General features: G+C 47.1%; 1 protein-coding gene across 1 annotated transcript in view; it reads left to right on the top strand.

Annotated features, from left to right (window-relative positions):
- The first annotated feature begins 1381 nt into the window (after window positions 1-1381).
- DLGAP3 (DLG associated protein 3) overlaps window positions 1382-25155 on the top strand; it is a 36392-nt gene continuing 12618 nt past the window's right edge. Inside the window, 6 exon segments of the mRNA XM_024741599.1 lie at window positions 1382-2479; window positions 6670-6875; window positions 7201-7273; window positions 18154-18367; window positions 18643-18956; window positions 19337-19422. Coding sequence (XP_024597367.1) covers window positions 1382-2479; window positions 6670-6875; window positions 7201-7273; window positions 18154-18367; window positions 18643-18956; window positions 19337-19422 — 1991 coding nt within the window.

The raw sequence follows: 25155 nt of genomic DNA, 5'->3' as shown, positions 1-25155 counted from the left end.
CCATTTTGAGCTCAATTTTCTCATGGGTAAGTGTGGATAATGTCTACACATAGGATTTCAGTGGGATTAGAGAATATTAGGTATGCACAGTACCTGGTACATAGCAAGTGCTCAGAGATGAGCTGTGAGCAGGATTTGGAAGAAGCCATCCCCATGGTGGGTATGGGGAGGCAGTGGAGGGGAGGAAAGGAGGAAGAGCCTTGGAGGTGCTGCTGTCTGGAGTCTTTGAGGCTGTCATCACCTCATAGTCAGCAGATGGCCCAGGAGCCTGGTCTGGGATGAGAGAGGGCGCCGTCTGCCAGCTCCTCAGTCCCTGTCCCTCCTGCTGGCACCCCCTCCTGCCGTAGCTCCTGTCCTGGCAGCTCTGGAGTCCTGATTGGAGGCAGTACTTGCTGAGAGCTGACCTCTCTGTCCTGTAGTCTTGGCAAGCCTGGGATGGGGGCCAGGAGCACTGGTTCCAATGCTTTCTCTCCATCACCCCCCTGCCCTGCCAGCTCACTGTTCCTGGGAGGAGGAACTCCTGGGTTCTAACCCCAGTTTAGGATTCAGTTGCTGCTCGAAGAGCCAGCATTCCTCCTCTTTATGTTTCTCCTCCCTTCGTGACTCCCCTCCATTGGCATGGGGGTGGGTGGTAAAAGGCAAAAGGGGAAATTTCATCAGGGGATATTTGGAACCCGGAAGAGGAAGGCGGAGTCATCTCAGGTTATCCCTTCCTATCTCAGTCCTGGGTAGGGGGGAAGGAGAATAAGCCTACAGCCAGATAGAAGGAGCTGGGTGTGGAAGGAAGCAGAGGGGTTTTCCTGCAGAATCGTGATAGATATGTAGATTTGGGTCCAGTGTTCTCTTTGGTTATTGCTTCTGGGAGCTGTGACCCAGAGGCCTGACTCTTCCTAGCAGTGGAATTGGGTAGGGATGAGACACAGGTGTGGTGCTGGATCAATTTGCCTCATGTCAGCTTGTTAAAAGCTAGTTCACCTAATGGCTAGTATGTTTGACTGTTGTTTTTATGTCTGTATTGGTATCTTTTTATTTTGGGTTACCTAAGGATTTTTAAAAACCCATTTGGTTGAGGGCGTTTCCTCTTGTGAATAAGTATTTATCATATTTGCAGCATTTGATGAATGATGACGTTATTTTGTGCCCTTGTGAGCATCTTTGTCTAGTAGGACTGTTTTAAGGCTTTTAAGCCCATTTGTGGAAAGATAGTGGAATCAATCGCACTAAATTGGTAGGCACTACCTAAAGGGATATGAGAATACCTAATAAAAGGTAGTTTCAGGTGACGTGGCCTGTCGTTCAATCCTAATCCCACTGCTCCCTGTTTTTCCAGGAGGTTCCTGGGGCCTGGCCCCCAGCACTATGAAGAGCCCTTGCTGAGGCCATGAGGGGTTATCATGGCGACCGAGGCAGCCATCCCCGCCCAGCCCGCTTTGCCGACCAGCAGCATATGGACGTGGGCCCCGCTGCCAGGGCTCCATACCTGCTGGGCTCCGGGGAGGCCTTCTCCACCGAGCCCCGCTTCTGTGCCCCAAGAGCTGGCCTGGGACACCTTTCTCCTGAAGGGCCCCTGAGCCTGAGTGAGGGGCCATCGACAGGCCCCGAGGGAGGGCCGGGAGGGGCCGGGGTTGGGGGGGGTAGCAGCACCTTCCCCAGGATGTACCCTGGCCAGGGCCCCTTCGACACCTGTGAAGACTGTGTGGGCCACCCACAGGGCAAGGGTGCCCCCCGCCTGCCTCCCACACTTCTGGACCAGTTTGAAAAGCAGTTGCCCGTTCAACAAGATGGCTTCCACACGCTGCCATACCAGCGAGGTCCAGCAGGGGCCGGGCCCGGGCCAGGGTCTGGCACTACCCCGGAGGCCCGCAGCGAGAGCCCCAGCCGCATCCGGCACCTGGTTCACTCTGTGCAGAAGCTGTTTGCCAAGTCCCACTCTCTGGAGGCGCCAGGGAAGCGGGACTATAATGGGCCCAAGGCTGAGGGCAGAGGTGGCTCCGGCGGAGACAGCTACCCTGGCCCGGGCTCTGGAGGCCTCCACACCTCCCAGCACCACCATCACCACCACCACCACCACCACCAGTCCCGGCATGGCAAGAGGAGCAAGAGCAAGGACCGCAAGGGGGATGGACGGCAGCAGGCCAAGGCCGCGGGCTGGTGGAGCTCCGACGACAACTTGGACAGTGACAGCGGCTTCCTGGCCGGTGGGCGGCCCCCTGGGGAGCCTGGTGGTCCTTTCTGCCTGGAGGCTCCAGACGGGTCCTACCGGGACTTGAGCTTCAAGGGGCGCTCGGGCGGGTCGGAAGGCCGCTGTCTCGCCTGCACTGGCATGTCCATGTCACTGGACGGACAATCGGTCAAGCGGAGTGCCTGGCATACCATGATGGTCAGCCAGGGCCGGGATGGATACCCAGGGGCCGGGCCAGGCAAGGGGCTCCTGGGTCCGGAGGCCAAGGCCAAAGCCAGGACTTATCACTATCTGCAGGTGAGGCGTTGGTGGGGGCGGGGAACAGGGTCCTCAGCCCTCATCAATGTTGTCGCCCAGGGAGCTGTGGAAAGGGTTGGGTGGGAGCCAGCTATTCGCAGGATGGAGGGTCTGGAGTCAGGGAGGCTCTCCCCTGCCTCACTGTATTGCCTTGAGCCCCTTTGGGGACCTCAGTTTCCCTGTTTGTGCAGTGAAGGGGCCCTTCTATTTTGAGATTGTATGTCAGTGCCGGGATGACTTTTCCTCTACCTGAGGTTTTGGACAAGCTGTGCTGGCCTCTGCCTCATGAGGCTGGAGGCGGAATGAGGTTGAGGATAGGCAGTGAACAGGACAGTGTGGTGCGCCCTGCCTGTAGCTTCCCCAAGATTGGAGGTCAGCCATTGGAAAGCAGTCCTCTTGCCCCTTAGGCCTTCTCCAGACCTCTTTTCTGCCCACACCTGGGTGGTCCAGATATTGTTTGAATGTGAAGGTCAGTTATTTCCAGAATGTGCCTCTGCTGGTGTTTGTCGTTCTGGGGAACCTGCAGCAGGACACCCGTGAGGCTGTGGAAGAGCCTGGGAGCCTGTCTTACGGGTTTCCCCAGGCTGGGCTTCACACAAGTCTGAGCTCCAGACACAGCAGCAGGCCAGGGCACACTGTCCCTGTCCTCTTCTACCAACTCTATAGTGTCTGCAGTTGAGGCTAAGAGCTCTGAACCCTTCTCCTTATGGAGCCTTCATCCATCTCTCACTGTCCCCTCTCCGTCTTCCTATTGAGATGGGGTCGGGGGCTCTTCTTGCCGTCAACCTCCCTCTTCTCTGCCTTACGCTCCCCTCTCATATCCCCTGACAGGCTTTCTTGAGCCCTGCTGTAGTTTTAGGAGGAAAAGTCTAGACAAGTCCTAGAAGTCCAGTAGACTTAGGGTTATCCCCCAAACCCACGTTCCGCATAGTTCCTCTGCATCCATTCATTCAGTGAGCATTTCCTGGGTGCTGTGGATACAAAGGTGAAGACACAGATGCTGCTTGGGAGGAGCTCACCATTTAAAGGTGGGATAGACAAGGCATCAGGTAGAATACACTGTGATGAGGCTGTGAGAGGAGAGAGCCTTGGGAGCCTTGGGAGCCCAGAGGAGGCACCTCACCCACCTGGGTGATGGTGGCCAGAACAACTTCTAGGAAGAATGTCCCCTGAGCAGAATCTCAGTGGAGAATTTGGAGTTAGTTGAGTGCAGAAGTTCCAGGATTAAGGGTGTTCCAGGAAGAGACTACAGCACGTTCAAAGGTGTGGAGAGTTGAGCTTGCATGTGTCTTTGGGTGTCACTGGCCTTTTTGGTAAGTTGTTCACATGTTAGGGCTCTCCTGGGTGGGGAACTCACATAAAGCTCAAGGGAACAGATAGGGCCACAGTGGAAGCAGGAAGGGGTGGGAGGCAGAAGGGGAGGTCAGAGACTTCTGGGATTCAGGACTTCTGGGTTGGCCTTGGATTGCCCCCTCCCTGGGAGAGAGGTTCTCTAAGCTGGGGATTGAAGGGTCCAGCAGAAAGGGCCGAGGAGAGAACACCAACCCTTCTTCTCCCATCCCTGGAACCTTGCCACCACTCTGCTGCTCCCTGCTGCTTCTCCAGGGCTGCCCTCACCTCCCTGGGGGCTTCCTTTTTAACATGCAACTCACAGTGTCCTGCAGAGGAGCCAGCAGCTCCGCAGTGGCTATGGAGTGGGAGCCCTGCAGTGTGCAGAGCGTGCCTGGCTGTCCCATCTGCCTCCCTCTGCCTCTGTGGCTCCTCTCTGTAGAGTATGGGGAAGGGGAAGGATCGATCAGGGGCTGGGCTTCCAGGGAATCTTAGGACTGGAAAGTCTGAGCCTGTTTGGGGGAGAACAAGGGGCTGCAGGGACTCTCTAGACAGACTGGTGCCCCCCTGGCACAAAAGCAGGGGAAGCTGGCCACATCAGACCAGGTGTCTTTGTTGGATCCCCAGTCCTTTTGTTGAGACCTTGTTCCCCTACTGGATGCCAGCTCTCTCTCAGACTTCTTCCAGAATCCCTCTTTTCACTCAGAGCCCTTGTTCCTTTATGGAGCGTCGTCTCTTCCCTGCGTTCCCATCTTCTGATTGAGCCCAGCCCCACACCGAGCCCTGTCCGCCTCACCCCCTGAGGGCTCCTTCATGGGGCCCCATCCCATCCCTGTTCTTACACTGATCTCTGACCCCTCATTTAGTCCCACCCCAGAATCTCTATTCCTCTCCCGAGCCCTATGCTCTCCCTGAAGCCTGACCCCCACCCCATTTAACCTGTTCTTTTCAACAGGTGTTTTAAATCTTCGCTACCTGCCCTGGGCCCCTCCCGCATGCCTTCATTACACCTCGTTCTTCACAGTGTAGGCCAACCATCCCAGACTCCCTTACCTTCCTGTCAGTGCACCTGGGGACTCATCAAGATCCCCAGCCACCCTCATACCCTTCCTTCTTGGCTCAGAGGAGAAGCCAGGACCACCCATCCCAGGATGACGCCTCCACAGGGCTTGAGCCCATCTCTCTGGGATCCCCTCTGTCCATGAGCTGTCCCCCCCTTCCTCCCCACATTTAAAGACTGTCTCTTTACTGACTCTTTCCCTCATCCTGCAAACATGCCCAAATCTCTCTCATCCTAAAAAAAAATATTTTTCTTCAACCCCATACCCCTTTCCATCTCCCTCCTGTCTTCCCTTCATTTCCAAGTTCTTAGAGTGAAGACTCCACTACTTCACTTCCTTTCACTCTCCCCTTTACTGCAGTCTGACTTCCACGTCCCTGTCCTCTAAAATGTCCTGGGAGTGGTCACCAATGGTCTCTCGAGAACTCTCCTTGAAAGGTACCTTTCAATGCTTATAATAACAATGGTCAACATTGGGCACTTACTCTGTGCTGGGCACTCTATATTGGCTCACTTATCTTTCCCACCAATGCTGTGAAGTGGGCATAATTATCATCACCAGTTCACAGACGAGGAAACTGAGGCTTAGAGATTAATCGGTTTTGCTCAAGTTTACCCAGCTAGCGAGTGACGGGGCCAGAATTCGAACATGGTTCTAACTCCCTAGCCTGAATCACTAACCTCTGCACGCACTGTGGCATTTGACATTATCAACTCCTTCTATTCTGGAAATGTCTCCTGTTTCCATGACATGGCATTCTCCTGACTTCCCTCCCACCCTTCTGCCCACTCTTTCTCAGGTGACTTCATAGGCTCCTCTCCCTTTCTTCGCAGTCCCCTTTTAAATGTCAGTGGATCCCTTCCCACCTCTCTTTCTTCTTTCCCCTGGGCTGTTTCATTCACTCCTGTGGACTCAGCTGCCACCCATGACTCCCCCATGTCTGCCTCCAGCCCAGATCTCTCCACTGAACTCCAGAACCAAACGCCCAACCACCTGCTCCACAGTTCTCTGCCAACTCAAGATGCTCAACGCTGAACCTATCACCTTTTGCCCAAACCTGTTTCTCTGGGATTCTGTGGCTCAGTGAGCAGCAGCCCCATCCCCCCAGGTCCTCAGCCAGCAGGATCTCAGTCGTCATCGACTCCTCCCCACCCCCTCACCCCCCACGTCTAATCAGGCTCACTGATGCTCCTTAACACCTCTCATTTCCATCTCCTCTTCCCCCTCATTGTCATTGTCTTAATTTAAGCCTCATCATCTCTTGCCTGGATAACAGCATCAGCCTCTTAATTGGTCTCCCTCTCACCACTTGAGCCCCTGCCCTGCTCCTGGCCCTCCACGATCCATCCTCTGTTTGGACTGTTGAAGTGCTCTTTCTGAAGCACAGATTGATGTCACTCCCTCTGTGGTTCTTCACAGAAGGGAGGCAGAAAGTTAGAGGATTGGGGATACAAGCAGTTAAGAGGATGAAGGGGAAGGAGGGGTGAAAGGTCACTGAGGTCAGGTGACGCTTTATAGGGGTGAGATTGACATAGGTCACTTTGGCCTCTGAGCTTCCGCCTCTTGGCACGTCAGCTCCTAGACTCTCTAGGTGGTCCTAGTTAAGGAGCAAAAGGCACATGGAGGGTGATGAAGCATCTCCTGTAGCGGAGACCTCACCTGCTGTGCCTCTGCACATTCCTGAACGTGGCCTGCTTGAGCCAGGGCTGAGTGTCTCCCACTGGCAGTGGAGAATGTGGGTCCCCACTTCCAGATTCAGTAGGGACTTGTCTGAAAGATAGAGGCCCCTTGTCCCTGCAGGTGCCGCAAGATGACTGGGGGGGTTACCCCACGGGGGGCAAGGACGGGGAGATCCCCTGCCGCAGGATGCGGAGCGGCAGCTACATCAAAGCCATGGGGGATGAGGAGAGTGGAGACTCAGATGGCAGCCCCAAGACATCTCCCAAGGCGGTCGCCCGGCGCTTCACCACCCGCCGCTCCTCCAGCGTGGACCAGGCCCGGATCAAGTAAGGACAGGGAGAGCTGGGGTGGGGGTGGGGTGTAGGATCCTGATCCTGGGTGCCTGCAGGAGATGTGCGTAGCGTGGGTACCAGTCAGGTTCCCTGCTTAGGGTTCAATTGGCCAGTCTTGCTCTGCCCCATATAAAGAGGGGGTGCCTGCGATAACCCCTATCTGAATGTCTCTTTGGCAGAATCCCTTTACCCAGGAGTCTCCTGGGGATCTCTGGGATTTCTGAGGGTTAGACCCGCTCAGGGGCCTCAGTGCTCTCATTCTCCTCCCCCACCTCCTAGCAGACCCCCGTTCTGAATCTGAAATTTTGACCTTTCCCAGCTGCTGTGTCCCACCCAGGATCCACCCCCGGAGCTCCATCCCTGGCTATAGCCGTTCCCTCACCACCGGACAGGTAGGGAGAGGCCCAGCATGCTGGAAGGAAAGGGTGGGAAGGGGGATTCAGTCCCATGCTCAGCCTAGGCCTTAAAATCAGGAATCTGCCCATGGAGAGAGAACAGGTCTGGTTCCGGGGAGCTGGGAAGCCTGCCTTGGGACTCCTGGAGCTGACTCAGACTGAGGATCTCAGAGTCACATCCTTAAAAACCACCAAGCATCCTCAAAGTGATGAACTTGTAACGGCAGCGTCAGTTCTCTGAGGTTCCCCAGCCCTTTCGTGGCCTGATTGCTCCCAACCCACCCCATGTAAAAGTCAAGATTGAGCATATAGACTGGAGATAGGCAGAACTGCAGTCTCAGAGATGATCAGGGCTTGAGTTCTTTCCCCTCCACTCCACCCTGTGGAACACTGGCAAGATACCTCCCTCTCAACGCCTCTGTTGGCTCATCTTTTTTTTTTTTTTAATGTAATTTATTTATTTTTGGCTGTGCTGGGTCTTCGTTGTGGTGCGCGGGCTTCTCATCGTGGTGGCTTCTCTTGTTGCGGAGCACGGGCTCTAGATGCGCGGGCTTCAGTAGTTGCGGCACGTAGGCTCAGTAGTTGTGGCGCGTGGGCTTAGTTGCTCCGTGGCATGTGGGATCTTCCCGGACCAGGGCTCGACCCCGTGTCCCCTGCGTTGGTAGGCGGATTCTTAACCACTGCGCCACCAGGGAAGCCAAGCCCCTGTTGGCTCATCTTTGAAATGACAATTGTAATGATGATTATCTCACAGGGGTTTTGTGAGTTCAGTGAGAAAATATACGCAAGCAAACACAAGGTACCTGGCCCCACACTGGTATTTTACAAGTGTGAGTTCTACCTAAGTGTAGACTTTACCCTTAACTAAAGGAGGCAGTACAGTTTAGTAATTAAATGCATGAGGTGGGTTTGAATTCCAGCTCAGCTACTTACCAGCTGAGTGACCTGGGGCAAGCTACTTGACATTTTTGAGCCCCACTCTCTCTATTTAAAAATAGGCACCATAATAGTGTTCGTGGCACACAGCCAGCACTCAATAAAGGTTAGCTATTTTTACTGTTTGCTGGGCAAAAAAAGCAATGCAAAGACCGTCCTGGTTGGCTCCCATGGTTTTGCTGCTGCAGTCTCTCAGCATTTCTTTGTTACATTTCCTGAATCAGGGAATCTGATTGGCACAGCCATCTTTTCACAGAAGACCATTCTATGTTGCTAAACCCACTAGTTAATGCTCAGACCTTGTTTTACTTGATCCATCAGCAACATCTAACGCAGCTGATGACTCTCTCCTTCCTGAAACACTTTTCTCAGTTGGCTTTGAGGACACCACACCTTTCAGGTTCTTCTGCCTTCTCTCTCTGGTTGCCTATTCTTCGTCTGTGTCACTGGTGCCCGCAAACTCTTCAGGATCTGAACACTGGAGTTTTCCAGGGCTTAGTTCCTGGACTTCTTCCTACACTCACTCTTTGGGTGAGCTCATCCAGGCTCATGGCTTTGAATATTATTGAGAGCCTGATGACTCCCAAATGTCTATCACCAGCCCACATTCTCCCATAAATGCATATATATCTGTGTGTTGAAATCTCACATGGATGTTGAGTAGACATCTCAAACTTAAGATGTTCAAAACCAAACTGCTGGTACCCTTTTCTCCCTCCTCAAATTTCCTACTCCATCCAGTGTCTTCTCCATTTCAGATAATGGCAATTTTATTCTTCCAGGAGCTCTGATCTAAAACACTGAAGTCAGTCTGGACTCCTTTCTGTCTCACACATCCCATGTCCGGCCCTTCAGCAAATCCTGTCGGTCCCACCTTCAAAGTATTTCCAGGATCCAGTCACTCCTCACCATCTCCACTGCCAGCACGTCAGTGCAAGTCACCATGTTCTTTTGTCTAGACTGTTGCACTGTTTTCTAGTTGATCTCTTGCACTTGTCCTTGCTCCACTTCATTCTCTCATAATACGGCCAGAGTGATCATTTAAAAATAAAATTGCATTCAATCAAGACCTTGCTCAGGGGAATAGTCGAACACTGTACTATGATGTATAAGGCCCTGCATGATCTGGCCCTTTGCTACCTCTGAGTTCCTGTCCTAACACTGTTCCCATCCCACACCCACTCCAGCCACACTGGTCTCCTTGCTGCACCTCCGACACCACACGTGTGCTTCAGCCTTAGGTCCTTTGCTGCTACCTCTGCCTGGATCTCTCCTTCCCAGATACTCCCATGGATTGCTCCCTCGCTTCTTTCAGGTCTTTACCCAAACGTTCTAAATTTTAATTTTAACCCCCCTCAACATTTCCTGTTTCCCTTCTCTGTTCTTCTCCTTTTCCTCTTCCTCCCCCCCTGCCCCCCGCCACTTCTTCTTTTCATCACTTCACACTATCTAACATCCTGTATACTTTACATATTTTTCCAGGGGGGCATGGTTTATAACCCCTGATTTACAGAAGAGGAAATTTACAGGTTTAATGAACTAGCGACGTCACTCTATTATCTTTATCACTTTTTGCCCTTCTAGTATTTTCCTAGAACATCTTTTCCTATATTTTACTTTAAAGCTTTTTGTCTCTTTATGTTTTAGGTGTGTCTTTTGTAAGTAGTTTATAGCTATATTTTATTTTATATCCATTCTGACAGTCGTTTGAGAGTTTAGTACATTTATATTTATTGTGATTTCTGATATGCTTGGATTCATTTCTGTCATCTTGTTTTGTGCCCATCTATTTATCCTGCCTTTTGGGTGATGCTTTTCTACTCCTTTGCTGCCTTCTTTTGGATCAATTGGATTTTCTTCATTTTTCTCTTCACCAAATCCCACACTGATTTGGCAGTTATATGTACTAATTTCATTATTTTTGTGGTTATTCTTATACTTTCATGTGCATATTTGACTTAGCAAAGTCTCAGATTGTCTTAGATTGACAATTACTTCTACCCTTCTTCTGAACAATGTAAAGACCTTAGGACGCTTTACTTTTGATCACCTCTTCCCTTCTTACATGTACCAGTTGCCCAGTATTTTAGTCCCACCTTTTTTTTTACCTCTCTCAGTTAGTCTTTATTATTGTTATTAAATTTTATACTACCAATACTTGATTAGTAGTATTACTGAAACTTCACACTTTTACCTTTTCCCCCCTCACTATACCTTCTTACATTTCATTTCTTCCTTTTAAAGTAAATTCTTTAGTAACTTTTTTCAGTGAGTGTCTGTTAGTGGCAAATTCTGCCTTTAACCAAAAATATCATTTACTCTCACTATTTTATATAATTTAGCTTATTACAGAATTTTAGGTCAACATTTATTTGCTCTCAGTGTTTTGATGATATTCCTCTGTCATCTGTTCTGTTGTTGCTGTGGGGAAGTCTACTATCAATCTAATAGTCTTTCTTGGTTATTTTCATTTCTCTCGGATTGTTGTCAAAATTTTGTCCTTGATTTTGGTGTCCTACAGTTTCACTATGATGTGTGTGTGTGTGTGTGTGTGTGTGTGGTGTGTTCCCTGAATCTGAGGATTCATCAAATCTGGAAAATTCTCTCATGGTTACTGTTTGCTGGTACTTCTTTTTCCTTCTTTTTATTTTCTATCTACTTGCTTTTTTATCCAGTCTGAAAATCTCTGCCTTTTGAATGGCAGTGTTTTGTCTACTCACATTTAATGTGGTTGTTGATATGGTTAGATTGTCTCATGTCATTTTTGTTCCTCTGTTCTTCCTTTACTACCTTCTTTTGTATTAAATACTTTGTGTACATACCATTCCACTGCCTTTGGTGTTCATTGTTTCTGATGAAAAGCCAGTTTTTAATCATATTTTTTTGTATGTGATGAATTGTTTTTCTCTTGTTGCTGTTAAGATTTTCTTTTTGTCTTTCAACATTTTGACTGTAATGTGTCTGGGTGTGGATCTCTTTATGTTTAACCTACTTCGGATTCATTGAGTTTCTTTGATCTGTAGATTAATGTTTTTCGTCAAATTTGGAAAGTTTGGGGCCATTATTTTTTCAAATATCTTTTCTTCCTCCTTCTCTCTCTCTTCTTCTGGGACTCGCATTACATGCATACTGATATACTTGATGTTGTTCCATAGGTCTCTGAGGCACTGTTCATTTCTATTCAGTCATTTTCCCCATTCAGTTCTTTATATTGGATAATCTGTACTCATCTATCTTCAAGTTTATGCTGAGTCCTGGTGAATTTTTAACTTCAGTTATTGTACTTTTCAGCTCTAGAATTTCCATTTGATTCTTTTCTTGTTCTTTTTAAAAAATAATTAATTAATTTTTGGCTGCCACTTTTGGCTGGTTGGGTCTGCATTGCTGTGTGAGGGCTTTCTCTAGTTGCGGCGAGCGGGGGCTACTCTTCATTGAGGTGTGTGGGCTTTTCATTGTGGTGGCTTTTCTTTGTTGCGGAACAGGGGCTCTAGGCTCATGGGCTTCAATAGTTGTGGCACGCGGGCTCTAGAGCGCAGGCTTAGTAGTTGTGGTGCGTGGGCTTAGTTGCTCTGCGGCATGTGGGATCTTCCCAGACCAGGGCTTGAACCCGTGTCCCCTGCATTGTCAGGAGGATTCTTAACCACTGAGCCACCAGGGAAGTCCCTTTCTTGTTCCTTTTAAAAAAAAATTCTCTTTGTTGTGATTTTCTATTAATTCTGTCACTGTTGTCATACCTTCCTTTAAATATTTAAACATGCTTTCCTTTAGTTCTTTGAACATTCTTATAATAGCTGCTTTGTAGTCTTTGTCTGATAAATCAAATGTTTGGGGACATTCACATTTTCTTGTTTATTTACATGTGTCACAAATTTTTTGGTTGAATACTGAACATTTTAGATAATGTATTGTAGCAACTCTGGATTCTTATTTTACCTCTTGAAGATTGTTATTGCTTTGTTTGTTTGTTAATCCCTGGGCTAAATCTGTGAAATCTATCTACGATTCCAGATGCAGCCTCTGATTTCTCCACGATTTTTTTTTCTTTCTTGTTTTTATGTTAAAGCCTGGTTTCCTAGGGGTTGACCCTGTCTCTGCATAGCTTAATGTCCAGCCAGAGATTGATCAGAGGTTGTGCTCAAAAACTTCAAGCCCGTAAGACTTCTTCTCTCTCCTTTTATGGTTCTATGTGTGATCTGGGGAGTACAAACACTGTGCTGTTTTCAGGCCATCTCTGGCTTTTACTTTTCACCAGGCTCTCTTGCATTTCTTCTGCACGTATGCGCTGGCTCCATTGGCAAAGGATATGTGGGTGGGCTCAAGGCCTCTCTGATCTCTGTTGTACATGCACCCAGCCTCTAGTTAACCCAGACTATGTGAAGAGCTTATCAAACTCTCTGTGGCTGTCGTAGCCCCTGGAACTCCCCATCAAATCCCTGTCTAGTCTGGCAGTCCCACTGCTTGCCCCCAAACAGTGCTGAAACCTCAGCCTGGCAGTGCTGCTGGTTATTCTTATTCTAGACACTATAACAGACAATGCTCAAAATCAAGTGAGCTCCCTTTGTTAGTTGCAGTGAAGCAGCTGGTTTTCATAGCCTGGCCCACCCTTTTTGAACTATTGCAACAGATAGAGCTGGGAGCTTGGGTAACGGGAGCAGCCTCAGGCAAGGACACCACAGACTCATGCTGTTCTTACCCAACCAAAGTTCAGTAATTTTCATGAATGTGTTTCTTGGCTGTATACCTTTGATTGATTTTCAGAGTGATAAAACGGTTGTTTTTGACAGTTTTGTGCAGCTTTATAGTTGTCTTGGGGGATAGGATTTGGTATCCTCACTCTGTTGTGTCTGAAGTCAGAAGTCTGGAAAATTCTCAGTGACTATTATTAACCCTTTGAATATTGCCTCTTCTACATTTTATCGAGTCCCCCCTCTAGAACTCTTATTTGTTGTATTTGGGGCCTTTTTATTCTCTCCTTCATGTTTTCCATCTCTTCACGTCTCTATGTTGCCTTCTAGGTAAGTTCCTCAGATATTATTCACTATTCACTGGTTCACTATTTTTCTCTTCAACTGTGTTTCATTTACTCATTAGTTGTGTTTTAAATTTCCCCCTTTGCCCCCTAGAAATCTGATTTAGTCCCTTTTCACATCTTTCTGGTTTTTTCAAAACTTTTTCTTTGGCCGCACCAGGCGGCACGTGGGATCTTAGCTCCCTGACCAGGAATCACATCTGTGCCCCCTGCAGAGGAAGCGTGGAGTCTTAACCACTGGACCGCTAGAAAAGTCCCTCAAAGCTTTTATTCTATCCTTATGTTTTCAGTTTTGTTTATCTTTTAGAAAATTTAAACATTGTTTAAAAGCTATTCTGTTTTAGCTAAGGTAGCACTAGCTGCAGTAACCGATAAACCTTGAATTCTCAACGGCTTCACTCAGTAGAAGTTTAGTTCTTGTTTATGTCACTGTTTGCATTAGTGATCTATTGCTGCATAATAAATTACCCCAAAACATAGAGTCTTAAACAAAAAATATTTATTATCTCACAATTTCTGTGGGTCAGGAATCCAAGCACAGCTTAGCTGGGTGCCACATGGATCAGATGTCTCACAGGCTTCATCAAGGTGTTGGCCAAGGCTGCAGTCATCTCAGGGCTTGCCTAGAGGAAGATTCCCTTCCACACTCACATGGCTGTCAGCAGGCTTCAGATCCTTGATGTGTGGGACTCACCATATGGCTCACAACATAACACAATTCAAACATAACAACTTGCTTCCCCCAGAGCAAAGACTCCTAGAGAGAGATGGTGAGAGAAAGTGTCCAAGATGGAAGCCTCAGTGTTTTTGTAATCTAATCTCAGAAGTGACATGCCATTGTATCTGCCATATTCTGTTCATTAGAAGTGGACCAATAGGTCTAATCTGCACTCAAGAGGAGGGCACTATGCAAGGATGTGAATGCCAGGAGGTGAAGATGATTAGGAGCTGTGTCAGAGGTTGTTTACCACACAGTTTAATATGAGTTCGTCTTCAGTGTAGCTTTATCTTTGAGAACCCTCATCAGCCTGGGTTCGGAGTGGGTCCCCCAGAAAATATTTTTAATTAATTAATTAATATATTTTAACATCTTTATTGGAGTACAACTGCTTTACAATGATGTGTTAATTTCTGCTTTATAACACAGTAAATCAGCAATACATATACATGTATCCCCCTATCTCCTCCCTCTTGCGTCTCCCTCTCACCCTCCTAATCCCACCCCTTTAGGTGGTCACAAAGCACTGAGCTGATCGCCCTGTGCTATGCGGCTGCTTCCCACTAGCTATCTATTTTACATTTGGTAGTATATATAAGTCCATGCCATTCTCTCACTTCGTCCCAGCTTACCCGTCCCCCTCCCCGTGTCTTTAAGTCCATTCTCTACGTCTGCGTCTTTATTCCTGTCCTGCCCCTAGGTTCTTCAGAACCATTCAGAAAATATTTTTAAATTGCTTCTGTTCAACTATTCTCAGTCTGGGACCTTTTAATGTTAATTTTTAATTTGGGGGGCGTCTGGTCCATGCAGACAGTGAAGGCTGGGTCTGTGTGAAGACTAGCTTGTGGGTATAAATTCTTAGGAGATTTATCATCTTTCCCCTCTCCCCAGTGCCTAGACTACCGACTAGCTCCCTTGTCATCAGTCTGTGTTGATAATTGATTTTTCTAGTTTGTCTTTTCATCAAAGCTTTCCCCTTTCCTACTTCTATGCAGGTTCCCATTTCCAGTTCCATGCTTCGTGTGGGCCCAAGTGGGTGATAAAATCTAAGCCCTTTGGTTACTGAGACCAGCAACCCCTGCCCCCGCCTCCCACCCTCCACTGGGCTGTTTGCAGCATTGGCTCACACAGTTAATATTCTGATTTTCCAGTCTCCTCTTTGCTTTTGTCCCCTGGGGACTTACCTCGCTTTCTTGTGAGCTCAATTAATGTATATAAAACGTTTGTTATATTTTATTAAGTGTTTTAGAATGTTTTAAAATGGGAGGGTTTTCCAAGGTTATCTAAACCAAATGACATATGTAAAGTATATAGGATGTTGCCTTGTCCCCAGTTGGACCCACTAACTCTAGCACAGATAATTTTCAGTTAGACCCAAGCAAAGTATTTTCTTTTAAATATCCCACATCCTTGGAAATACTTACTGATTCTGAGTCTGGTTTGCAGAAAGGTTAAGGTTCTCATTTCCCAAGAGGATTCTTTGGCTTTGACTCTCCTGCAAGTGAGAGTTGAGGGGAGCAGGGTGGAAGGCAGTGTAGGGAAAATAGGAGAATTCACAGCACAGTGTCGCAATTTCATACTTGTAATACAGTAAAGATCAGCTCAGATGCAGTGTTCCTCTGAGAGTCTATAAAAATCTACGTTTCCCTTAGGTCCTGGTCCCTTATTGGAACGCCAGAAGCTCCTCTTGGCTAGTAGAGATGGAATATGTGTAGCCCCAGAGAGTTTCACACCCTCCTTCTGTCTGCCTTGGATAGAATTGGTCATGGGACTAGCATATGGTGGGGATTTCAAGAGCTTGAGAACCCTTGGGAAAGATGGGCCTTTGAGAGGTATTGTCACTGTGATTTAAGAACCTCTTGCTACTAATAATAGTAGTTAATGTTTATTGAGCACCTGCTATATGCCAGATATTATGCCTAGTGCTTTACACAGAGAAAAGGGCTGGAGATACAGATCTAAGCCACGGAGTGAGATTCCTTCCATCCTTGGTGTCCAGACTTGAGACTGAAATGCTCTCTGCTAGGGTTAGATAAGCTTTCTTGTGCTTCAGAGGGACCCTCTGGGCTGGATTGGTTCTAGTTGGGGAGTATCTTGAGCCCGGCCTAGAAATAGCAAGAGTTAGATCAGCTCCTGAGCTTCAGGTACCACTGGTGCTTGGTACCCCAGAGGTCAAGAGATAGGAAAATGAGAGGTAGACTCACAAGGAGTCATGAAAGTCACAGGTGCCACAAGAGTGTGGCTTGTGCCGGACAAACATGGGAGAACTTCACGTCTACAGGATCTTGGATTGATTTGTCCATGGCCTATGATTTCTGTACACTTGTACTGAAGTTCCTTTAGAAAAAGCTGCAGACAGTCTTTCTTTTTAATTACTGGACCCATGTTGGAATCACTGAATCTCCAGCAAATTTGGCTCTGACCTTCAAAGCAGCCAAGGTGAAGAGAGGCTTATGGTTAGAGAACCCTGGGTTCATATCCTTAGGGTGGGGACTGAGTTAATGTAGGTTTAACAAGCTCTCCAGGACATTCTGATGCTCAGTTAGCCTGGCAGGAGAGACAGGAAACTGGACACTTTAGTTTTCTCACTTACATGCTGGGCATCTTTGGATAATTCATCTGCCCTCTCTGAGCCTTAGTTTGCCTATCTGTAGAATAGGATGGAAATTCCTGCTCAATTTGAGGTAGACTCTAGTGATACAATGGCACATACACTTTGGGGGCCGAGTTTGGAAACACTGAGCTGCAATTTACACATGAGTCGAGCTACTCCTTTCTCTGTTGACTGTACATAAATATGATGCCATGAATCTTTTCTGGGAGGTCACAAGATGCAACCATGGGATACTTGCTGTCACAGTCACCATGTGGATGCTACTGAGGACCTTGTCCATGACTTCATCCAGTGGCCTCTACATAATCACCCATGGGGGAATTTCTCTTGGACTCAGTGACAAGAATAGTGTGATTGTCATGAGTGGTGGCCTGTGTCTACCAGGTAGGCCCTGAGGCCATCCTGTGGCACTGATTGAGGGCTTACCTGCATCAAGTGCCTCCCTTGTTTTTCTTTGAGTCTCCTAAATAGCCCTGTGAAGATGGTACCATTATCATTCCCCTTTGACAGGTGATTAAACAGAGGCCCCAAATTTCAATGTTCCCAGGCCACACTGCTAGGAAGTAGCAGAGCCAGCACTGGAGTCCAGTTGAGTCTCACGACATAGCCCATGTGGGCAACCCAGAAGCTATACTCCTTGAAGCTATGGGTGCTCTGAAGCTCAGGGTCAAATGGGCAACCATCCTGTGCTCTGGGTGTTGAGCTTACCACTGAACCACCTCCTTCCCTACCTTTATATTTTCTTTGTGTCAGTTTTCTCATATAAAGCAAATGAAGCTACAGCCGCTGGCATATTTAGTCTTCGTGGAGTGTTATGTGACATGCTTCCATGAACAAAATTTTTGTTTTGCTTTTTCTTAGTCGCTTCAATTTTTTTTTTAACACCATGGATTCTGCATCACAAAATATCAAAACCAAAACCAAGAACCTCAATCAGCAGTGGCCGAACTTTCCTCAGAGGATGAGGGCAGGGAAGGAGCCGGCAGGCTGAACCAGAACCCTAGTCAGTGGGCAGAAGGTGGGGGAGGGCTTGGAACACTTGAAGGATGATCATTTTTGCTCTGTTATGTACCCATTAATTTCCTTCCTGCCACATCATTTTATCTCTATAGGTTGCTTTCCATCATTTTTGTAATGCAGTTGGTCATAAATAATAAAATAAAAGTTGTCCTTCCCTACAGTACCCCATCCCCATACTTGGCAGGAGGGTGGCTGTCAGCTCTCTGGTCCTCTCCCCCCAGGGTCAAGTGAGAGAAACGTGAAGGGCTGGGACAGGTGGAGAGGAAGATGGGGTGGTCTGGAGGCACCCGAGCTAGGCATCTGGGAGAGGCATGGGGGGGGTAGAGGAAAGATTAGACCCCAAGGCTGGTCCCAAAGCAGGCCTGGCGAGCAGCACAGGGCAGAGGTGCCTCCATCTTTCTTTGCAGGGGGTGAGGGTTTCTTTTAGTCCAAAGGCGTTAAGAGTCATACAGAGACATAGCTTCTGCAGAACCAGATATATTCCTAAGGCAAAGTGCCTCAGAGACGCCCCCATCCCATCTCAGCACCACGGTAACTGTCCTTCTGGCCCCTGTACCCAGCTCAGCGAGGAGCTGAACCAGCAGCTGGAGGCCGTGTGCGGGTCCGTGTTTGGGGAGCTGGAGTCCCAGGCCGTGGACGCCCTGGACCTGCCCGGCTGTTTCCGCATGCGGAGCCACAGCTACCTCCGGGCCATCCAGGCCGGCTGCTCTCAAGACGATGACTGCCTGCCCCTCCTTTCTACCCCTGCCTCTGTCTCAGGGAGGCCCGGCTCCTGTGAGTACGCCCCCTCTGTCCCTGGCCCGGCCCTAGGTTGGAGAGCGATCTGGGTCCGGTTCTGGCCCTGGTCACGGCTCTGCTGTGTGACCTTGGGCAGGTCGCTTGCCTCTCTGGGTCGGATGATGGGGAGAAGGATCCGTGGTTCTGTAGGTAGCAGCACGTGGAGTACACGTGGCTGCTGGGTCCCGTGGTACCGCGTGGGTGTGGGGAGTGGCAGACACCTGCCAGGACGTGTTTCTCACCCTATGTGTCTTTGCGTTCCCTGGCCACAGCCTTCAACTTCAGAAAGGCCCCGCCCCCCATCCCACCGGGAAGCCAGGCCCCGCCCCGCATCTCCATCACCGCCCAGAGCAGCACCGACTCCGCCCATGAGAGCTTCACCGCGGCAGAGGGCCCAGCCCGGCGCTGCAGCTCCGCCGACGGGCTGGACGGCCCGGCCATGGGCGCGCGCACCCTGGAGTTGGCGCCGGTGTCACCCCGGGCCAGCCCCAAGCCCCCCACACTCATCATCAAGACCATTCCAGGCAGGGAGGAGCTGCGGAGCCTGGCGCGGCAGCGGAAGTGGCGGCCGTCCATCGGGGTGCAGGTATGGAAGGAGGAGGCGCCGAGGAAGTTCAGGCGCCGTCCGGTTGAGGATGGATTGAGGGGGTCAGTGGGCCCTTCTGGATATAGACCTTTTCCTCGCTTGCTCTTAGCTTGATCATCGACGGGGCTGCTCCAGACAGTCCCAGCCCACATCCTTGTCCCTCATCCTGGCACCATCACCCCTGGCGAGCGGAGAGCGGTGCCCAGAGGTTGGCACCTTGATGCATCTAACCTCCTGGGTCTCTCGTCTTGTTCAGGCAGATTGTCTTTTCAGGATTTGCCAGCTGGCTTGGGGCTCAGGCATCGCTTGCCCTTCTCCCTGGGAAGGACTTGCATCCCTCGGTCTAGCCCTGGCCACTGACTTCCCAATCCTGCCACCAGGTGGAGACTATCTCAGACTCGGACACGGAGAACAGGAGTCGAAGAGAGTTCCACTCCATCGGTGTACAGGTGGAAGAAGACAAGAGGTGGGTCCGAGTGGGGATATCTCAGGCTTTGCTGGGGGTGGGGTGGAGAAGAGGAGAGAGGGATGCATAACGACCTCACTGGCCTGGGCTCCCTGCACACCCTCTCTTCCTGGTCGTGAGAACAAGCCCTTTGAATGGGGAGGTGTCAGAGCAGCCACAGAGGCTCTCCACGGAGGTGTCACCAGGGCAGTCTAAAGTGAATTCTCCTTGTACCCATACCTGTCCCAGGTGCTGTGAGGTGGACAGGAGAATACAGTGGTCCTGGGAACAGGGTAGTAGGGAGAAGTAGCAGGTAGGTGCAAAGCAGGCCTCTAGCAATTGTCCTTTATAGGGGATAACAGGATTTTTCCAATCCCTCGTTACTTCCTGTGGTGTACAAGTATGTGAACCCCAAAAGAAACAAATAAACGTGAAGATTGCCTCTCAGGGGCCCCGGGCAGATATAATACTCCTCCCTACTTGGCTCATACAAGCATTTAACCAGTTGGGGGTATGCCACTATTCTGGCATTAGGTGGCCTCAGAAACAGTGTTTCCTTAATTTCGAACTGAAAAATTAGCACTGAGAGCTCTGGAGGGAATACTGGGAGGAATCCCTCTGTTGTTGGCTTCCTATGGGAAGATGCTTTCTCTAATGGCCATGTGGCAGTGTCATAGTGGCCCATCTGCCCTCTGGGCTGCAGTGCTCCCAGGCCAGTGGCCCTAAGTGTGGTGTCTGGGAACCTGCCTGGGGCTGGCTGCAAGAGTTTCGTGGTAATCTGTGTTGCCCAGGCCATACCCCTTGAAGGAATAAAAGTAGAGTGCCAGTAGCAGTCCCTCACAGCTCTGTTCCCGGTTGCCATTGTTGGGTTTTAGACCTTCCCTAAATTCCCCCAACTATTTCTGGGAACCCCTGGGAGCATCGTGTGTGTGTGTGTGTGTGTGTGTGTGTGTGTGTGTGTGTGTGTGTGTGTGTGTGTGTGTGTGTGTGTGTGTGTGTGTGTGTGTGCGCCTGGTCAAGACTTCTTGGGGTTCCTGTGGGGATTCATCACTTTTCTCTACTCTCACACTAGCTCCCTGCAGCTCCATATGCTCCTGAAGCTGTAAATGCCTCCATCGAGTGCGGCAAAAAGGCGCCCTTGTTGCCCCCATTATTACTGAAAGCTACCGTCTTCCAAATTCTTAATATTCCACAAAGATCACAGAAAAGTAGCACTTTACGGTAAAGCCAATTCTGCAAGTCTATGACTTGAGTTCTTGAGAGGTGGGGTAGGAGTCATGGCTGGGTGCAGCTCTGTGTTCAGACCACTGCCCCCAGCTCTAATGCTGCCCCATGGACCAGAAACCAAGCCCATGTGCCCCCATTTGCTCCCTCATGGGGCTTCTTGATCCCTCATCCATATAGACCCCTGGGGGTCCCCCCATTCCTCCTAACAAGCCTGAATCCTGGGAAGAGTGCAGCAGGCATTCTACTGAGACTCAGACTATATCAGCAACCTCTGTCATTCATTTGTGGATTGATTCATTCAGAAAATACTTATTAAGCATCTGTTAATAAGTATTATTAACACTTATTATGTCATAAGCATATGACAGTGCCTGTTAAATGCTCAGGGAAATGTGGAAGACATGACTCTTACCTTCGTAGAAGTTATGGCCTAGAAGGGAGTCAAGGCAATGAATAAACAAACCATGAGTAAAAATATGATTACACACTGTGGTATAATAGGTAATGTGATATTATTACAATTATGGTGGGAATATGAAAGAAAAAAGCAGGCACTAAGAGAGAAGAGATTTTATTTAGGTTAAGCAGGTGACATTTAAGCTGAGACTTGAGGGTTGACTAGGAACACTCAGGTGATGGTCGGGGGAGGAAACATTCCAGGAGGAGGGAATAGCATATGTGAAGGCACTGGGGGAGGAAAGAGTTTGACATGCATTGGGAACTGAAAGAAAATTCATGTGGCTGGTGTGGAACAGGACAGGACAGTGGTGAGGGAGTAGATTGGAGAATAGGTGGGGGCCAGGTCATGTACAGCATGGGCATGATAAAGAACTGGAATTTAATTCTAATTAATGAGTAGCCCTTAAAAGGTTAAAGAAGGAGTGTGGTATGATCTAATTTACGTTTACAAAAGGTCACTAGCTGCTGAGTGGAGAATGAATTTCAGGGAAGTAATGGTGGGTATGGAGAGGCTAGGAAGCAGGATTTTTTCATGATCCAGAAGAAAGGCATTATGGACAATCTTACGTTGGGGATCTTTTTTTTTTCTTTCCTGTTGGGCAGTACCAGTGTCTGGGAACACTATTACGTTTTATATGTTGATTTTGTATTCAGCAGCCTTGCTGCTCTCTCTTATTAGGACTCAAAGTTTGTCTGAAAATCACGATGGGTTTTCTATATCGTCAGTGATATTTTCTGCAGATGAGGATATTCCTTTTAAATCTGTATTTTTAAAATTTCTTTCCCTTGTAATAGTGCATTGAAGAGGACTTCTAGTTTACTGTTGCGTGTAGCACTCTTATGTCCTTCCTGACATTAGTGAATATCTTCTAAGGCCCAGTTATAAGTGTGATGATGTTTGCAACAGATTTTTTTTTTTTTTTTTTGCGGTACGCGGGCCTCTCACTGTTGTGGCCTCTCCCGTTGCGGAGCACAGGCTCCAGACGCGCAGGCTCAGCGGCCATGGCTCACGGGCCCAGCCGCTCCGCGGCATGTGGGATCTTCCCGGACCGGGGCACAAACCCGTGTCCCCTGCATCGGCAGGCGGACTCTCAACCACTGCGCCACCAGGGAAGCCCTGCAACAGATTTTGATGGATACTATTGATCAGGTTAAGGAAATTCCCTTCTAGTCCTAGTTGGCTAAGAGCTTTTAATTTTTATTTTTTAATAAAAGATGAGAGTGGAATTTTATTGAGTGCTTTTCCAGAATCTACCTAGATGATCATAGATTTAATACTTTCATCTGTAATGTGGTGAATTATATTAATAGATTTTCCATGTTGACCCATTCTTTCATTCCTGGGATAAATCCCACTTGATCCCATTATCAGTTTGGATTAAGTTTGGCTGTAACAGGGTCTCAACAGTGACTTCAGTATATTTCTCTCTCACCAAGAAAAAAGAAAAAGCCTGGATGTAGAAGTTCAGTGTCAGGACCCCAGGCTCCTCCTGTCTTGCTGATCTTCTACCCTTTGTATATCATCACTCATAACCAAGGAGCTGGTGCTCAAGCACCAGCCATCCTGTCTGCATTCTGAGCAGCACCAAGGAGAAAGAGAGGAGAAGGATGCAGTCCTTCCTTTTAAAAAGACTTCCGGCGGGAATTCCCTGGCAGTCCAGTGGTCTAGGGCTCGGCACTTTCACTGCCATGGCCCAGGTTCAATCCCTGGTCGGGGAACTAAGATCCCGCAAGCTGCTCGGTGAGGCCAAAAAGAAAAAAAAAAGATTTCCTGAAAGTTACACACAACACTTTCCCACATCGTACTGGCTAAAAACTCATCCCATGGTGGCATCTAGCTGCAAGGGAGGTGCTGTGGAATAGTCTCTTATTGGGAAGCAATGTGCAATGAGCAGAGCTGAAAATCAGGGTTCTTATGGCTAAACACAAAGAGAAGAATGGGAAATGGAACTCTAACCGTTTTTGTCACAGTCTTGCTGTATTATTTTCATATAGGTTGCTGGATTTTTGAATAGCTGTTATTTTATTTAAGATTTTTATATTTATGTTCATAAGTGATATCGGCCTACAATTTTGTTTTTATTGTTGTTACTCAGTTCAGGCATTAAGGTTGTGCTAAACTCCTAAAATGAGTTTGGTAACATTCTCTCTGTTCTGTTCTTTGAAACGATTTGTGTAAAGTAGGAATTATCTATTCCTTAAAGGTTTGGTAAAGGTTGCCTATAAAACTCTCTGGGCCTTTTTGGGATAAGAGAAACTTTTTGAACTACAGCTTCAGTTTATTTCATGGTTATTGATCTATTATGGTTTTATTTTTCTTCTTCAGTCAATTTTGATGATTTATATTTTTCTAAAAAATGGACCATTTAACAAAAATTGACAGTTTTCAAAATTTTTGGTACAAATATTCTTTCTCATGGTGTTATAATTTTACACATTTTTATTATATTTATAGGTTATGCCCCCCTTTTTATTCCTAATACCACATGCTTATACCCTACCTCTCTTTTTTGATTCATTTTTCTCAAGGTTTGCATATTTTATTATTTTAATATATTTTTAAAATTATATTTTATTAGTCTTAAAAAAACTAGCTTTTGGTTTGGGTGAGCATCTCTATTGTTTCTCTTTTAGCTTTAATATTTCCTTTCTTCTACTACTTCTCTGTTATTTTCTTTCTTCTACCTTGTTTGATTTTATTCAGCTTCTTGAACACTATTTCTTATTTTCTAACATGTTTTTAAGGCTATAAATTCCCTTCTAACTACACTGCTGTATCTGTATCTCATACGTTTTGGGGTGCAGTTATAAATAGTTTGTAACTAACTTCCTTTAGGAAGTTTATCATAACTTCCTTTTTAACTTGTAAATTATTTAGAAGAATTTTTTATTTTTTAATTTTTTTTAGTTTCGAAATGTATTTTCTTGTTTGAGGGGCTCCTTTTCACTTCTGATTCCGAGATTTGCTATATTGTGGTCATAGAATGCATTCTGTATGATATTTATTCCTTAGAATTTGTCAAGGCTTCCTTCATCATATACACATAGCATATATATGGTCAGACTTATAAATTGCATTTTTCAAATGTTTATCTTTGGTATTTTTTGGATGTCTGATCTAAGAGTTCTGGGTGAGGTGCTTTAAAAATGTCTCACCATGATTGTGAATGTGTCATTTTCCCTGGGAATTTTATCAATTTTTTCTTAATTTGAGAGAATGCTATTTAGTATTCAGGCTTATGATTGTTGTATCTTCTTGCTGGGTTGGCCCTTTTATCATTAAATAGGATGCTTTTCATCCTTACTATTGGTTTTTGCCTTGAGGTTGATTTTGCCTGATTTTATTGCTGCGTCTGCTTTCTTTTGATTAATTTTCCATTATATCTTCTTCCATCCTTTGTCTTTCAGCCTTCCATAGCCTTATGTTTTACATATGTTGCTTGTAAGCAGTATGGAGCTAGAGTTAAGTAGACCTATTTAATCCATTTATATATTTTTTGATTACTGATTTATTTGGCCTTATTTCTATCATCTCTTTAAAAATTTTCTACTGGACATGCTTTTTTATTGTTTTATTGTTTTCAGTTCAGGCATTAAGGTTATGCTAAACTCCTAAAATTAAGTAAAGTAGACCTATTTAATCCATTTATATATTTTAATCCTATTAAATCCATTTAATCCATTAAGTAGACCTGTTTAATAGAGTTAAGTAGACCTATTTAATCCATTTATATATTTTTTGATTACTGATTTATTTGGCCTTATTTCTATCATCTCTTTAAAAATTTTCTACTGGACATGCTTTTTCTTTGCTTTCCTCCTCCCCTACTTTTCTGCCCTCTATTGAACCGATCAAGGTGACTTTATTTCTCTTGTTCCCTCCATCCCTCCACTGCTTTGGAAGTTTACGTTTTAGTAGTGATTTCCCTCAAATTTTAAACAAATATACTTAATTTCATATGTCTCTGATAAAGTCTAAAATTAGTTAGTACTTCTATCCTGAAATAGGCACAAAACAAGAACCTTGGTATACTTTAATTTCCTTCTTAACTCCCTCCTCCCATTTTC

The sequence above is a fragment of the Neophocaena asiaeorientalis genome, unplaced genomic scaffold (assembly GCF_003031525.2).
Source record: "Neophocaena asiaeorientalis asiaeorientalis breed wild unplaced genomic scaffold, Neophocaena_asiaeorientalis_V1.1 scaffold804, whole genome shotgun sequence".
In the NCBI taxonomy this organism is placed as follows: domain Eukaryota; kingdom Metazoa; phylum Chordata; class Mammalia; order Artiodactyla; family Phocoenidae; genus Neophocaena; species Neophocaena asiaeorientalis.
Note: the sequence above shows the minus strand (reverse complement) of the source record. Positions and strands in the feature narration are given on the sequence as shown.